Source organism: Chlamydotis macqueenii, chromosome 2 (assembly GCF_036417535.1).
Source record: "Chlamydotis macqueenii isolate bChlMac1 chromosome 2, bChlMac1.mat, whole genome shotgun sequence".
NCBI classification, from domain to species: domain Eukaryota; kingdom Metazoa; phylum Chordata; class Aves; order Otidiformes; family Otididae; genus Chlamydotis; species Chlamydotis macqueenii.
The window spans coordinates 93,382,714-93,400,128 of NC_141557.1; the positions used below are offsets into that span (position 1 = coordinate 93,382,714).

At 37.7% G+C, this 17,415-nt stretch overlaps 1 protein-coding gene across 2 annotated transcripts in view; it reads right to left on the reverse strand.

The window, feature by feature from the left end:
* Nucleotides 1-17,415, reverse strand: part of TMEM245 (transmembrane protein 245) — an 86,524-nt gene that overhangs the window by 7,439 nt on the left and 61,670 nt on the right. For both annotated transcript variants that reach the window (XM_086740443.1, XM_086740442.1), the window contains 3 exons: nt 6,732-6,832; nt 3,596-3,770; nt 600-794 (listed from right to left, as the gene is read on the reverse strand). In XM_086740443.1, the coding sequence (XP_086596569.1) occupies nt 600-794; nt 3,596-3,770; nt 6,732-6,832 (471 nt within the window). The remainder of the gene's footprint in view (nt 1-599; nt 795-3,595; nt 3,771-6,731; nt 6,833-17,415) is intronic.

The following is a 17,415-nucleotide window of genomic DNA, read 5'->3' on the forward strand; positions in this document are numbered from 1 at the left end:
ATTCCTTAACTGTACAGTTTAAAGATACATTTCTATATTCCACGTTCAGTAACTTCAATAAAAAGATTAATCAAGATCATACTTTTAATTGAATAATGGCATATAATGTTATCTCATTTTTTAAACTTAAGTACGTTTATCTTTATTTGCAGTATTGTACAGTAAAACAAAAATGCAATAACTGTAGGCAGGCCTCTTATTAAGGACAACAAACACTGACTACACTGACTATGAGATATCCATGAATAACAGTTTTACACAGAAGAAAGGATGTTCAATCATCTCCTAGCACAACGGCAACATATAAATTACAGGATACAAAGGTATTATCAGTGAATTTTCTAAGACAGTCTTCTGTAAGAAGTTGAGACATTAAATACACATTTCAAGTTTACAAGTTCCAGTGAGTATTTTACTTTACCATAATTTTTATCCCTAGAATATAAGATAATTGAATCCTCTCAAAATACTTCAATACACATGCAGGTGTGTATGCACATTCACATATAAAACTCAGGCACACCCCCTCTATACCTATGCGCACATACACTGATCCATGTAAAAACATAATGCATAGATGTAAGACATTTATAACTTACCGATAAATCTGTAGCGGCCATGCTGCTTGTGATGGAGTGGGCACTGAATTTGTTGGACTCACCAACATGGCACTATATATGTTGGAAGCAACCACAAGTATACAAAGTAGAATTGGTCCTATGATGGCTCCTTCCAGTCCCAGGTAATATGCTCCACCAGCTACCGCAAGACCTGTCAGGTAAGGATGACCACCTCTGGAATTATGGCACAAGCAGAATAAAATTAAATTAAGAACAACAAACAACAAAACTATCAATTATGAAGTGTGAATTAATCAAGGTTTTATTAAGCTTAGAAAATTACATAGCTGTCTATAGATACCCATATTTACACTATAAACTGCTGTTTGAATGACTGCACCAATATTCCAAGCTGTATTCTGTACTATATTTGCACAACAGATCAAACAATGTTTTATAGCATATAATGCTGGTAATATCAACAATGACGTAGCTACTTTACAGACATCTGCTGAAGAATGTCTGAAGGAATCAACGGCAAAAACATTTCCATTTTGAAAATGGAAAGATTATTGATTACAACGAATGTTCACACTTTATAGTCAAGAACTGTTAAATTTTAAGACAGCTAGCAACATGTACAGCGATTCTCTGTGCCCCTGAGCAAAGACATTAATTTACATGATGACAGCAACTTCCATTGTATCTTTCAAATAACAGCATATATTCTTTAAATAAACAGTCAGGTCTTCTCCTTTTGTAACAAAACAACCTCTCAGATTGAGTGTTTTGTTATCATTAGTTTTTAATGTTGTCAGGTGACAAACGCAGATTTTTATGAACATATTAATATTTACTGGGAAGTTGGGATCAATGGAGCTTTTGGTAAGAGCTACTATGGCAGCAAGTAACCCAGCCCTTTTCTCTTTTCTTTGTTTCAGTTTAGAGGCACAACACAAATCCTACCAACAGCATTTACTCAAAGCCTGCTCATCTTTACAGCTAAAATAGTGATGTATGGAATTATAGAAGAAAAGCTGCAGTTGAAACTTATCACCCAGTTTTCGGGAACTTGCTCTAAATTCTGAGTGTAATGGAATGAAAATACGAGCTAATCAGTTTAGAGCTCCAGTAGTTTCTACCAGGTTTCTACCGTGATCCTGATGTCCACCCGACTCCCACACTGGCAGTCTTTGCCTTCATCACAACTGTGTGTGGAATAAGACCATGAAACATGACCTATTACATCATAGTCACCTCAATCATGTCTTACCTAGACCAAACCTAACCTAGTGGTAAGGGCCATAGTGTTTTCTGAGGGGATAGACTTGACCTTGTTTTTCTCCAAACAGTAGACATATGATTAATTTCTAAAGATTTAAAAACTTCATATACATTTTTCCAGCATCTGCATCAGTTTAAACATTCTTCTGACTAGTTTACTAAATTAAACAACAGGTCACCTGATGTAATAGGACTACAGTACAAATGCAATGCATTTGGAAAACCCTGCATAATGTAATTGTAGCTATTTCAAATAGATTCAACCTAATCTGCAAGACAGTATGATGCTTACTGTTCTATTTAATCCGAAGAATACAATTTTGCTCCACTCCCAGAAAACCTATTCCTGCCACATATATTTTCCAGACAGTAAACAGAGCCTGCATCCCCTACAGTCAAAAAATGTATTCTAATAAGCAGAATAATTATTGTTTGGTTAAATAGCTACTAGCCTTAAATTTAACCATGATTGATTGTTGGAAAAAAAATGCAATTTGATTTTATTTCACCTGTTAGCTTTAATTGAGGCAAAATAACTAGTGCCACAGTCTATGAAAAGTAGTATCAATATTCTGCATATTATCATTCGGTTCTTTCTATTCAGTGTAATTCTATTTGGTGAAAAAAAATATTAATTTCTAACTTAACACAGAACTGAAACATTTAATGTCCTTATTCTACATGAACTCCACTACAATAAAAAACAGCACAAATGAGGGATTAGTACTAGCATGTAACTAAGTCTGGACCATGAAGTTCCCAATTCAAAAAGTTTACTAGGATTGTTTCTGATCACCAAGGCTGAAGCAGTAACTAAAGGAGTACAACTTTGTGTCTATATCGTACATGGCTGTGAAAATGTCTTGCACATATGAAAGCTAACAGTTCATATCTTTGCCAGCTCTGTTAACAGTGCTGCTTTATCTCCAATCCAAATTGCATAAAGGGATTCACTAGATATTTCAGCAGCAGAAAACATCAATGGGCATTTCAGTTGCGCTCCAGATACAACCGCAGATGTTCACTTTGTCTCCATAGTTTGGAGTTTGTTTCTCTTGTGTAAAAACTCAAAGCTGAAATTGGGAGACACTTCCAGTCAACACAGGCAGCTAAACTCCTAGCAAGACTTTTTTCAAGAAATCTGTGCCCACCTGCCACAACAGGGAGACAGCCACTGGCTACTGTCTCAGTAGAAGCCTATCTCCAGTTTTGCAATTTCACCTGTCTCAACACATTTAAAGATCAATCCACAATCAACAGATTTTTACACTGGAGTATGGTGACACAACACAAAGGTAGGCTTCAAAAAAGCCTAAAAATTCTCACAATCCATTCTGAAAAAATAAAGTGTTTTTTTCAGGTCCCTAACAAGCTCATGGATTTCTTGTTTATTCTGCAACATCATCTGGCATTAGGTGACGTGAAGGAAAATGCTACACATCTTTACTCAATAATTAAATAAACAGCAAAGTTATTCTTAGATTTACTTTACCAACTGAAACAGTTGATATGGATGACTTTGAGAGTAAGTCCAAGACCTCTGAAGTGATAAAGTTCACAGAAAAAAGGCCTGGGAAAGTAAAGGCACTTAGGCCAGTAAGACTTCATACCATGAGGTGGTACCACTACACCTACTCCTATGCTTGAAGACACTGTTCTGTGTGCTTCAGAAAAGTAAGCTTAATTAAAGGCACTGGTGATCATTAAGCATTTTTACAACACTAACTTTAAAAAGTCTTCAACGTACTTACCCTGATATATCTGAATAAATTGCTGTATCTACAAAATAGGTTGGCAAGAGGTGAAAAACCAAGAGCAAAATGGCTTTGCATCCCTCTCCTTGCACAAGCCACAGATCTAGGACGGCAGGGATTGCTGCCCAGTACGTCCCCAGAAACGGCACTGCTCCCAGGATTGCTGCTAATGCTAGAGCACACAGAAGCAGAGGTGAGAAAGAGACCAGAGAAACATATTTCACAAATATATCTACAGTTAAATTCTGACACTTTTGCCACACCAGTAGTCCCACTTGTATCAACTGTTGCAATTACGACACTGAAGCGCCACATAAGGCTTTGGGTGTTTATAGCTGTAGTTTAAGAAAAAAACAAAATTACACTATTCCCCATACAGAAAACCTTCACCAACTGTCAGTCATAAGGAGTTATTTCCAAAAGAGGCACCAATTCAGAAAAAACTGAAGTTATACCAATCACGTACATGTCAAACTTTTACATAACTACGAATTAGCAACCATGTGCAAGAAAGTACACAAGCAGAAGTCTCATCATAACTTACCAGATCTCCTGCAGTCAACCATAATAACTGTCGTAGTTCAGCCCCAATCGGGACCAGACTACACAGTCTCTCTCTCTCTCTCCCCCCACCCTCCAAGAGAATAGGGGGAGATAATACAAGAAAAAATGGCTCGAGGTTTGAGATAAGGACAGTGAGAGATCCTTAAAGTTACCATTACGGGCAAAACAGACTCAACTTGGGGAAAACTATTCATTTACTACTAAACTAGCAGGAGAATGAGACAGAGAAGAAGATAACCTCCCCCCACCCCTCCCTCTTCCCAGGCTTAACATTATCTCTACTACCTTCCCCCTCCCGAGTGGCACAGAGGGGAAGAGGGAATGGGGGTTGCGGTCAGTTCGTCACGTGTTGTTTTATGCCACTGCTTCATTGTCGGGGGAAGAACTCACATTCCTCCCCTGCTCCAGCGTGGGGTCCCACCCACGCGCCTCAGTCCTTTGTGAAACTGCTCTGGCGTGGGTCACCTCTTGACGGGGTGCAGTCTCTCCAGAACAGCTGCCCCAGCGGGCCCTCCACAGGCCACAGCCACCTTCAGGCCTCCACCTGCTCCAACGTGGGGTCCTCCATGGGCTGCAGGTGGATCTCTGCCCCTCCGTGGGCCTCCATGGGCTGCAGGGGCACAACCTGCTCCACCATGGTTGTCTCAACAGGCTGCAGGGGAATCTTGGCCAGGAGACGCATTACTCCTCCCCCTCCTTCTTCACTGACCTTAGTGTCTGCAGCCGTTTCTCTCACAAGAAAAATTCTTCACAACAGGCTGGCAGACGCCTCTCAGTATCTCTTTACATCTTATTCACTTCTCATGTCCTCTCCACTTCTTGCAGCCAGGCCGGGCCAAGTTGGGCCCAGTCGGCCGCCCAGCAGGAGGCCAGAGGGTGAGGCCTGCAAGGCCCACAACGCTCACACCTCCCCCTCTCTGCCCCGCTCAGCTTCTTCACATCTTCTCTGCTTTTTTTTCTGTTTTCCCATTCTTAAATACGTTATTGCAGAGGCGTTATCACGGAACATTCTGCTACCAATCGGCTTGGCCTTGCCCAGCAGTGGGTCCGCCCTAGGCCCAGCTGAGTCCACTGAACAAAGGGGAGCAATTTCTAGCAGTTTCCTACAGAAGCTACCACCTTAGGCCCCCCCTCACTAAACAAAACCAGAACAATAACGTAGGTAGTACTGTGAGAAACCAGGCAAATATAAAATCCATGACTTATGGTGTACACCCTTCTGATTACACAAATACTCATTGTAAGTGATGCACTACTGCCCTCATTCTAATTTAATGCAACAGGAATGAACGTAATAAAAAAAAATAATTAAAGGGTTTTTTTTCTTTTTTTTTGTGTCATTAACCAGAAAATAAGAACTTCTAAGATATTGCATGTAGCCGAAAGAAAGAAAGTTATTATTTTCTAAGTAGGTCTAATAACAAACAATGCCTTTAAGGTAGTTGCACTTCATAATACAGACTATTATATTAGATTTTGTTGCTTTACAGCTTCCCCTCTTGCTCCCTCATACATGAAGATACAGCATTTTTAAATTACTACTATTTTTTTTTTAAGGGAAGAAAGACAAAAGAGGAAGAAGATTGTTCAGCGAAAACTGTTCAGCTACTTCCAAAGCTAAGATTAAAGAATAACAGAAAATCAGAGGCTAGTTCAGGCAACAGTACTGAGAATAAGACTGCATGTCTCTATCTCGCAGTTTCATGATACTGCATCTTCCTGCATTTAGGCACCTTGAAAAATCAGCACCTGTCAACTATGGAAGAAGGAAAAGCCAAGGCAGGTAGAATGAAGTTAAAACCTGAAAAGATTTGGACTGAATAGAAGGGAGAAAATAATTACATCCAGGAAAAAAAAAAAAAAAAAAAAAAAAAACCAGACAGGAGAAGTAACTGGAACTGGCAGTGTTGTGAACACAGAAAAAGCCAAGGCTAAGAGGTAAGACGGCAATCAGAGACTTCTCTCCACCCTACCCATGACCACCATGGAACAGCCTTGGAATAAGTTTTCAGCAGAGCTACATTGTGATTGAATGTGATACATTCTCAGTTGGAACTAAAGATGTTGAAAATAAGAGCTATGAAAAGCTGTACAGTCTTCATAGAACCATTAGATCATCAGTTTACTTGGAAGAATCAATCAATGCTAAGAAGTTCTTTGGAACCATAATGCATATCACAGAAGTATTAAACTTGTCACAGTATTTTCATAGCAAGCTTTGAACAATTAACAGGAAATAAGAATGAAGTTATATGCCAAATAGGGAATAAAGAAAAAAAATTCTCATTAAGTTCATACCATTTACAGAGTTCATCAATAAACTCAGGTGGTATGATTAAAAAAGTAATCAATCCTGTAATTGGAAGCTATCTTAAGACATTTGCACAAATCAACCATATTAAGGTCGCCTATGCAGCTTGAATTCTTACAGTTGCCAGCTTCTGATGTAACATTCCCTAAAATAACTTTAAGACTAATCTTATCAGCAACATTTAATCCTACTGATCTTGTACAATAAATAATTACATAATATTATCTATAAATAGATTATAATTGTTCAAATTCTTACCAGATGGTATGAAGACTATGTTAATCCCAAATATAGTGTGAGTCAGCCAAGTGTAGAGTCCATAGAAGCCAGCCATTTTGAGGGAAGCATCAAATACACCTCTAAAACAATCAAATATACTCTGTTAAATGTTATTGGCAATATGATTTTAGAAACTACAAAGACATACAAATAAGCTGCTTTGAAAAACTGCAAAGCCATTAGTGTCACAAATAACACAACTCAAAACATAACACCAAACCCTTTATGTATTTGTTCCCTATGAAAAGGATAAGCATCCATCACACCTGTCATTTAAGGTATTTAGACACCTCAGAGTGTTCTTTACTGTACAATAGGTTCCAGGGATAAACTCCTTGAAAGAAACTGCTCAAGCATCAGACCACATCCTCTATCAAAAATAACCTTGTATCTCTGAGAAGCACTACCATTCTACATAGGAGATACTTTTTCTTTGCCCTTTGCCACCTCTATCTGTTCATTCATTTTGTTTATCTGCTTACATTTCTGCATCTGCTCAGTCTCATTGGATTAAAACCACTGGTCTGTGAAGTGAAATGGGCTGCTTCAACTTTTACTTTCCAACATACTTGCATGGCTTTCCAGACAAAAATAAGTGAGCGCCTCATATTCATCGCTGGATTTTAGCCTCAATATCTTTATATTCCCAGCTTTTAGGTTGCTTACTAGGTTACATTACTAAAAATCTATATCCAATATGTTGCCCACAAAACAAAGTTGTTCTCTCTTAAGTGTGTGCACAGCTTCATGAGAAAGCAAACAGGCAGCTAAGTGCTGCATCATTTTTACAGCACTAGTGTACTTACACACGTGGAGTATCCTATAACTGAATGGAAAAGCTGTGCCTCAGGACTACAATCACAACAATTATACTCTAAAACTGGTATACCTTACCATTGTATTATGCCAGTTTTTCACCATTACTTGAGAAAGGCATGAAGTTTCCTGAAACCACTATTTTAGCCTCCATTTTTTTCTGTACTCTAGTAAAATTAACAAGCTCTCAACAACTTCTATAAGACTGCCCCAAAACTATATTTCAGTATACAGGAGGTAAGGCAGGCATGTGAAATATCTACTTCACTTGAAATTAAAATATCCATCTACAGCTACAGGAAAGACTGAATTTTTGAACAGGTAATTATTTTAGATTTTCTCACAGAGATTACAAAAAGGGAAGACAATCTTATTATGGTAACCAAAAGAAAGACAACAAACCAGAAAAATTATTCCAACAGCCAGAATTAATTGCTCTGAATTTAACTATGTTAGGGAGTAACTGCAAAATCACTTCTCATTCATAATAAAGCATCCAAAACTGCCATTCTGATTTACACAGTTTTCACATTTCAGTTCAGACAAGCATCATTTTTATGCTCAGATTAATTTTATTCAAATTTAAATTCAAGTTCTGCCATGTCTTTTGCTGATGTAGTCATGCAGCTTATAAAAAAATTTTACACTGTTAAGTTCATTATTCACTACAGACACGCTAGCAGAATAACAGAAAAGTTAATCATTGACCAACACGCACGTCCTGATCTGATGTAATTTTGCAAGTTGATATGTAATTTATTTCAATAACAAAATAGCATATATCTCCAAAAGACTGTAGAACAGTACAGCATCTCTCTAGCTCCTTGCGTCTAGCACACACAACTAAAGCTGAAAGAAGGCAACACACAGGGCTGAGAAGCTGTGAGGTGCCAGTGGTCAAGGAGGAAATGAGGAGGCTATACCTAATTCATTCTCCTCCTCTCCTTCACCTTTCTTTGTGCCTCAACTAGTCGGAAGAAAAGCACAGGAGATCCCACTTCATGGCAAGTCTGGCCCAGGAGAAGTCTAAAGTCTCTGAAGACTCCTGTTTGATACTTCTGTCAGAAAACCTAAGAATGCTATCTTAAAGTCCCTAGAAATTCACATCCATTTGATTTCATGGTTAAGGCAGCTAAAAAAAAAAAAAATTAATGCTGAAAACACTAACCAGAATCTTCATCAACAATATGCTTCAGCTACTCTGCGTCTGTGACACCAGATCTTAAAGATGATGTGGTATGCTACTGCAAACGCTGAGTGCACTTACTACTATCTGCAAAATGCAGACCTTCTTGGTGAAATTATGACAGTAAATTCATTTCATCTCTTAATACTTATTGGCACACATACAGTCTCCTTTTATATACAAGATTAATTGTATGTTTCAGAAATCAGAAAATCCAATCGCTGCTCATTTGTCATTTTGGCACTATATCTGGATGTATCTGGATGAACCACTTTACCTGCAAGAGCTGCCGTCTGCAAATGTGCAATTTATGAGCACTTCACAGCAATTTGATGTAAGGCATACTTAGACATACATATTCCATTTTACTGAGATTTGAAAAGCATGTAAAAGGAAAAAAAAAAAAGGAAAAAATCAGAGGACATGGGTCATACTTCACATTATTCAGATTAAAAATGAAGAAACTTCTGTCAAATTGTCAAATGTTTCTGGCACATTTGTTAAAGTTCTTTCTATTTCACTGAAAAGCTAGGGAATTTGCTTGTAGATTTCACAAGGGAAAGTGTCCCCTTTTCATTTTATGGCTTTTGGCTTTTTTTTTTTTCTTTCCTCTTTTACTAATTTGCCATAAAAAGTCTACAGATCCCCCTTTGCTTCTACTGAAGTTTATATTAAATGTATGTCCACCTGAACTCAGGTTCACTTTACAGAGCCTGCATATAAGGTCTGTTCACCATCAGCTACACAGTGAAATTTCAAAAATTTCAGCCTAACACTGCAACAATCCCAGTTCAAAGGAAAGAAGCAGAAAAGTGAAGACTCCTAGGATGCAGAACCTATCTCAAGCTTCAACTCGGAGCATTCATTTTTTGACCTCAGAGTTAATTCGATTTTCTACATCTCTCTGTTCCCAGAGCACTGGAGGAAATAAGAACATATGGGCTGAAATGATGAGAACTGGAGTTTCCAGAAGATTACAGTAGACATATAATAAGTTCAGAAGAGAGATTTAATGGCTACTAAACTAAATTTATAATGAAGGCATACTGACCCTGGCCACTAAATGGACAGAACAGTAAAAACTAGACAAAAGTGACATCTGTATTTGGAAATGTTTGTAAAAATGAGCATTTCCCTTAATACCTCACAAAACACTTTAGAAGCCATACAGTGATTTACAATCCAATCAAAATGCAAATTTGGTAAGAGGAACACCCTAAGCCAAACATCTTCTTAGGAAAAGACAGTTTTCTGATGAAACCCCTGAAACAGTACTTGTGTATGTTAGAAACTGATGGGTTTGTATGAGAACACTTTGTGATTCTATATTGACAGATGACACCACTATAGGTGCCGTGACCAGCATGTCCCCCGAGTTGGGACGTCTCTCAGGCATAGCCTCCTTAGACCAAAGAGGTTTAAGGACCATCTGCCAGCAAAGTTGATGACAGGCCAAGGTGAAGTTCTACTTCTTGAGGCTCAATTATCACCCATTGAGGAATGTCGATGCATTGTGTGTAGTTATGCTAAACTCGAGAAAGAAGAGGGAACTTTCATCTACAGGCTAGTCTCCTCTCTATATATATACGTAGACAGCCGGATATATACACACACATATACATATATAACACATACACACACACACGTATGTGTGTGTAGATATGTGTGTATGTATATATATATACATACACACACATATACACACACATTTCACTAGATTCAAATATTTCTGTCTGTGTGTGTTTGTGTTTATACATATATACAGATATATATATTGCTTTAGGATACCCTGTAGTAAGTTAGCGTGAATCTTGTCATTCTGCAATCGGTAATTAAGTTGCTGTTCTAATAATTCAGTAGAATATGTTATCACTTTGTTAATCTTTAAATTGGTTCATGATTAAGTGCTGCTAAATTCTACCTTTGATTTACCTCACACCATAAATAAATCTTGAATTGGTGCTAAATTGTAATGGTGTGAAATATTTCATCCACGTCACCTGCCAGCACAGTATCTTTTATGTGCCACGACAGTTTTTACAGTGAATTCAGCCAATAATTATGTTTTGCTGTGTTAGTTTTAACTAACTAGCTCAGCTCTCTACTCCCCATCCAACTCATACAGCAGTGGCATAAATAGCTGTGTTCCCACTAAGAAAGAGGCCAGCAGACTCACAGCTGGAGGGCAGGAACTCTTCTTTGCACAATATCTTATCCCAGCTGAAAATAAAGGCTGCTGTCACCATAACTTCAAAAACAAGTAGCTCATTTTCTTCCTTCAGACACCACCAAGATCCATTGCAAAAGACAAGCCACCAGTTACAATCAAAGGGCAGCTATTATCTTAAAAAAGACGGAAACATTCTTCTACAATGGTTCTCCAAATTTCAAGTGATCACCGGGAGAATAATGAATGAAATGACTCTAAGAAGTCCTTTTACAAAAAAAACCTCTTAAGCTGTTATTTGACTCTCTTTAAGTGTTCTGTTCTTCTAGGAATAAAAAAAAAAAAAGTCATTATTTTTCCATTTCAAAAGTAAAAAGTGCTAATATACACTCCAGCTATGAACCAAGCAGAAGTGGCAGTAGGTGTTTCTTGACAGAGTAAGATCATCTCAGGAGCAATATAAACATGCAGATTATTTTCAGAGATGATTCCATGACATTTCAACAGTAAAATTGTTGAAATCTTGTATCATTCTCCTTAGAAATGATAAAACTGAACAAAGAGAGGCAAGAGCTCCAGCATATGGAAGCTAGTAATGGCACTAGTCAGACAAAGTGATACAGCCTTGAACAAAATGCAGGTCCTTGAGTTGGTGTAACTGGTGCAAATATTACACCTCTCAAGGCAGGACAGGGCTCCAGTGACTGTATCAAAACTTTAGAATTTAAAACAGTGGGAATTAGTCTAAAGGACACAGCAGCAAATAGGCTTTTCTCCCCTAACAGAGAGATATGTCCATTCTCTGAACAACTAACATGTAGTCCAACTTGTAAGAAATTCTACATCTGATTATTTCTCTGTAATACTTCAAATATTTTTTAATTGCTACTTGGACCTGGTCATATACACTATATATATTTACAATGACTCTTCTGAGAAGCACATTTGAAAGCATTAGTTATTTCTAAATCAACTACTTCTAACACTTCCAGATTTTTATCATGAGCAGACCACAATTCTCACCAAGTGCAACACCTAACCATTCTTAAAATGGATCTTAGAACATAACATATAAAAAGCCAAAGCAGTTTAGACCAAAGGCCTGTCTAACCAGCATCCCACCTCCAGTAGAGAACAGAAGTAGACGCTAAGGGAACAAAATAAATAGGACAAACACATTTAACAGTCCCTCTGAACACTTTTTTCAGCCTCTGTTTCCACCTTATGGGATCTCATGAACCTGATATAGGCTGTCTGTTCAGTACTCCTCAATTAATATATATTCTTAGCCCTGTCCAATCCTGCAAGTTGCTATAACTCCAACATTTTTTGGCAAGACTTTCCCCATGTTTATGGCCTGTTGCATGAACCCAGACAGCTTCCCTTTTTTTTTTTTTTTTTTTTTTGAATCTGCCTGCTTGCTTTTTGATGATCCCAAGATTTTATGTTGGAAGAGATCGTGAGCAGTCCAACTCCAGTAACCCTTTTCACAGCGGTTCTGAGTTGCAAACCTCAATTGCGCAACATTCTTTTTCCAGGTTGAAGAGCCCAAACCTGCTCAGACATTCCTCATACAGGAACTGCTACATATCTTCATTCAGTCAATCAGTCTTGTTGCTCTCCTAGATTTCCAGGATGCAGGAACCAGAACGGGACACAGTAATCCAGGTTTTAGGCAAACTGCTGGTATGTCCTTAACTAGTTCCTACTATGCCGTACAGTACTGATGTCCAGCTTCCATATCTGTACTTCCTAGGTTTCCTGTAACTTTTTTTTTTTTTCCCCCACGAATTTTCTTTGGTGAGTTACTATCATCCACTCTCACCAATTTGCTATTGCTCATTTTGTCTGTTTCTTCTACAACCTCTTCTACAGTCACTGTAATTTCCGAGAGATTCTGCTGCAGCTCACCTATACAAAGGATTTTACAATGTGACTCCTTCCACGTATCTTCACAGAAAAGAACTACACAGCATCAGTTTACCTATCCCTTGCAACAGCCTGCAGCAGTCTTGCTGCTGCTGAGTACTCTTTGTCATCCCTCAGGCCCCCTGAGCGCCTCCTGCTCCTGCAGTATGTGAAAAGTGGTATTTTGTTTTTTTTTTTAGCTTTGAGCAAATGAATCAAACTCTCTCTCCCGCCCGCCCCCTTTCTGGCCTATTTCTATCTGCCAAAGTTTATGATCCTTCTGCTTTCTTCATTTAGCTAAAACTTCAGCTTTTGAAAGGATAGTTTCTCATTTCCTGTGACCTTTCTTACTTTGCTTTTTAGCTACGCCGTCTTCCCTTTAGCCTTACTCAAGCCTTTCTTAGCAGTTGGCATGCACTGGCACTGTACCTTGAATATTTATTCTCCACACCATCACACGGATATAATACTTTCAGATCTTCATTTTAGCTTGCAAAGTTCATGAATGAGAGCAACAGCTAGCTGGACTCAATAAAGCCCAAGATCCATTGCAGTCTTATATTAAGAAACTCCCAGTCTGTCCAGACTATTACTACTACAAAATCATGAATCACAAGCATAGAGAAGAGGGTATTGTGATTGCTTCTGCTGGCAGAGAGAATAAACAATGAATTGACCTTATAATTCAACCTAAGATTACAAAAAGGCAAAAAGCTAAAGTTGTGATGTGAAATCTTTGAAATGTTAGGAAATCCTGAAGTTTTCTATAAGCCTTTATGCCTTCTTCTTACATTACAATAAATCTGTATTTTAAATAGCAGAAATCTAACCAAGATTATCATAAAATATACTGTAACCTTAAATACACACAAAGAATTATTAGATATGCAAGCACAGAATCCTGCAATATGTTACACTAAACATGATTCTCATAGTATCCCTTTATTCTTAGAAATGTCTGATAGAAGATCACTTTCCTATATATTTAATAATTCTTTCAGCAATCTAGTCTTTCCATCTGTCCAAGTCAGCTACCAGGGTTGCCTCAGAAGCAAGGAGAAAAACTGTCTGAGTTGAATTTCAGATGCAAGTAAATGTCCTTGTTTTTACTTTTTGTGTCTTTTACTTTTTTGTCACATGCCAGCTAAACTTTCATTCAAATAAATACTTTAAGTTCTCAAACACAAATAACTGTTTAAAAAAAAGTTGGTGATGTAGAAAAAACAGCGTATATAGATAGATAACTGCGTAAGTGCAATATGTAATCAAAGGATTAGTATCTAAGATGCAATGTAGTTACCTTAAAGATTGCATGCAAATCTGCCTATGTGTTTAAACGTGCACAGACACACACACACACAATAACCCACATCCTCTACGTGTTTGCAGATACCTTCAGTCTTAAACAAACTGGACAGTCAGAGAATTACGAACTACAAAAATGCACCATGAGAAACTGCTGTTTGAACAGACAGAACGCGCCATCTGCAAGATGAAAACAGCAAATGGTAGAATATTGGTTCTGCCTGATGTAAAACAACAAAGCCCTCAACAACCCATCAATGTGTTTGAAAATACACTCTATCAGTCTGCACAGCGTAGAGAACAGAACTGTGTGCTTCAGTATCAGATTATGCACTTACATAATCTTGTGAATTAGGGGTAGTAAACTGTAGAATTCCTACAGACTTCATGACATGCTTGACTCAAACTATGTGTGTACAATAATGAACATTTTTTCATAGTTCCACGTAAATTTGGAAAAACAGTAAAGATTAAGCATGAGCAAATCAATTATTTTCTCAATTTTTCTTTGAATATCTGGGTTTTTTTGAATTATTCTTTGCATAACTTTTTTAAATCACATGTACATAAAGCAATATACAGACAGCTATGTTTAATAAGAACAAGTATTTTCAACATAAAACAAAAAGGAAACAAAGGTAAAGACAAATCTTTTTTTTTTTTTTTTTTGGCAGGAGACCATTTAAAACTAAAATAGTGGTATGAGCAAGTCATGTGGTTATTGCTACCAAAACAAAACAATCGGCCCACTAGGATAATCAGGTTACAGTTACTACCAGCTTGGTTCTGCAAATGTACTGAAACATCTCTTCTAGATTTATAGACTACATTCTACTTTTTTTTTTTTTTCAGTAACCCAACTGAAGCTTCCTTTCCTCTATGTACTCTTAAAAAAAAAATAAAGAAAAAAAAAAGAGTATCTGTTATTCCTAGTTTTAGACTAGTAAATTATTTCATTAAGACAGAATCACTTTCAATTCTATTCCCATCCCATAACATATAAGTGGAGCTTATAAAATTCAGTAAGGTCCTGTTAAATGCATTCCTGTAACAAAAGAGATTTCTGCAAGAGATACTGCTGCTACTAAAGAACACACACTGCATGCAAAAATCCAGTCAAAACATAATCAGTTAACAGTTGTCCTTGAAAAATTAATCTGAAAGACATTTTTAATGCTGCAGTAAAATAAACAAGATCACATATTTTGCTTTTTCTAAGCATTAGCTTAACATGCTGGAAGATTATTGTTTTCTGTGGGAATTGTATCACCACCTCATTTTCTCCATCGTTGCTGCTGAGATGCCACAGCAAACAGGCTAGACGCTTAAACAGCTGAGATTTTTTTGTTTATTTGTTTGTTTGCATAGTAGCTAATTTCTGATCTCTTTAAACGTTAATAAAGCTGAAAAACCAATAAGAACCTATTTCAGCCATCAAGGCACTATAGGTTTTCTTCATATCAAATCTCTCTTTAACTTTCTGGCAAATTTCAATTAAGGATATGATTGCTATTTCCTCTTTAGAAACACCTAATATTTTAAGTAACTTTTATATAACCAATGCAAAATCTGATCAAATTTGAGGTGTACATGGCAAATGAAGAAAATGAAGCAAATAATGATAACCCTTCTCAAACTGAAAACAAACAGTATTCATCTTCCTGGCATTACAGAACGAACTTCCACTAACACGTTTCAAGGCATCACTCGGAATACTGATCTGGGTTTAAGACCATTTCACAGTGTAATTAGGCCCCACCAAAATTGAAAGCTGCAGTAACTTTAAGCCACAGCCATACCCGTGTGCATGCACTCATGTGAAAGTATCGCACACACTAAATTGCACTGAGCCCGTGACAACATGCAACTTAGTAATGTGCAATATCTCCACCAGAGCAAGCAGAATGGGAGCTTCAGGGAAGAAGGGTATGGTGCATTCAGGAAGAGAACGACATGCTGCTCAGGGAAAGGAAAATGGTTCAGGCAAAGGTGTGCATGCTACTACCTTGGACACCTGTGAATTGGAGAATTACTGCTTCATCCATTTGGGGGGGGGGGGGGGGGGGGGAATAAAATCCATACAAGAGCACCACCTCCCTGTTTCAGGGGCAAAGGACGTAATTTTCCTACTTATGGAGTGAGGTATGTGATTTATGAACTAATTTGATTTTACAGAACCTTTTTGCACAAAGGAAATCTCACACGTGTGCAGATAACCATTTCCCCCAGCCCTCAAAATACTAAATTATTAACACAATTGCAGTGAAAAATTTCACTAACTAGTACTGAGAACTAAAATTATCTAAATCCAGTAGAATGGTCCAAGTGGTTCTCTCATTTCTAAAGCAAGTAAACTTCCTAACCCTGCCTGAGAGTGCTGCCAAAAGGATTCCTGCAGCTCAACTTATTCTGGCATAACCCTTCTGCCACAGTCGCTAGTCCGCTCCCTATTCCCCTTTCTCCCCTGGTTCCTGTAGCTGGCTTTTACTAGTTTCAGTGAAAGAAAATAATGTATTTACCATGTTCACAGGCTACAAAACACCACTGCCAGTCAAGGGAGACTCTTGCACACAATGAAGGTGCAAGGCTACCTTAATAATTCATCACATTTTTGTGCTAATACTTGCTTATGTAATACAGAAAACAGGAAAAAAAAAAACAAAAAATAAAAAAGGACAGAATGGCAGGAGGGACAAAAGGCAAAGGGAGCATTTATCAAGAAGAGGAAATAGTAACAAAGTGTGGCGACACCAAGAAAATTAAAATTTGAGTAAGAAAGACCTGGGATCGATTGCAAACCAAGGAAAACCAGAAACAGATAAAACAACTGGGCATGAAAGACCAAGATTATTAGAGAACGTAAGTTAGTTTGCTACTGAGACACTAGCAGCATTCAGGATTATTAACATTTTCCTAATGTTTTATTTCTCACCTCATTCGCAGGCAATGGCACATGAAATTCCAGTACGGAACTTGGCATTGCAAATTTTGAATGAGTTGCCCTATTTGAAGTAGCACCAGTATTTCATACATCAGCCAGAAAACCCTGACGTCACACATGCCTTTAGTTGTGATCTTCTTCCCAGACTTTTTACTATTTTTTATGGAATCATCACACAAATACTGATCTTCCCTCTCCCCCTGCAGATTAAATGCTGCTGTCTCCAGGATGCAACCCATTAAGAGGAGTAAAGGCAGTATACAGCAAAGCAGCACACACAAGTGCTTACTCTAATATGGCAGGAGTGTTTTCATCATGAAAGTTATTCAAAGTTGTGAAA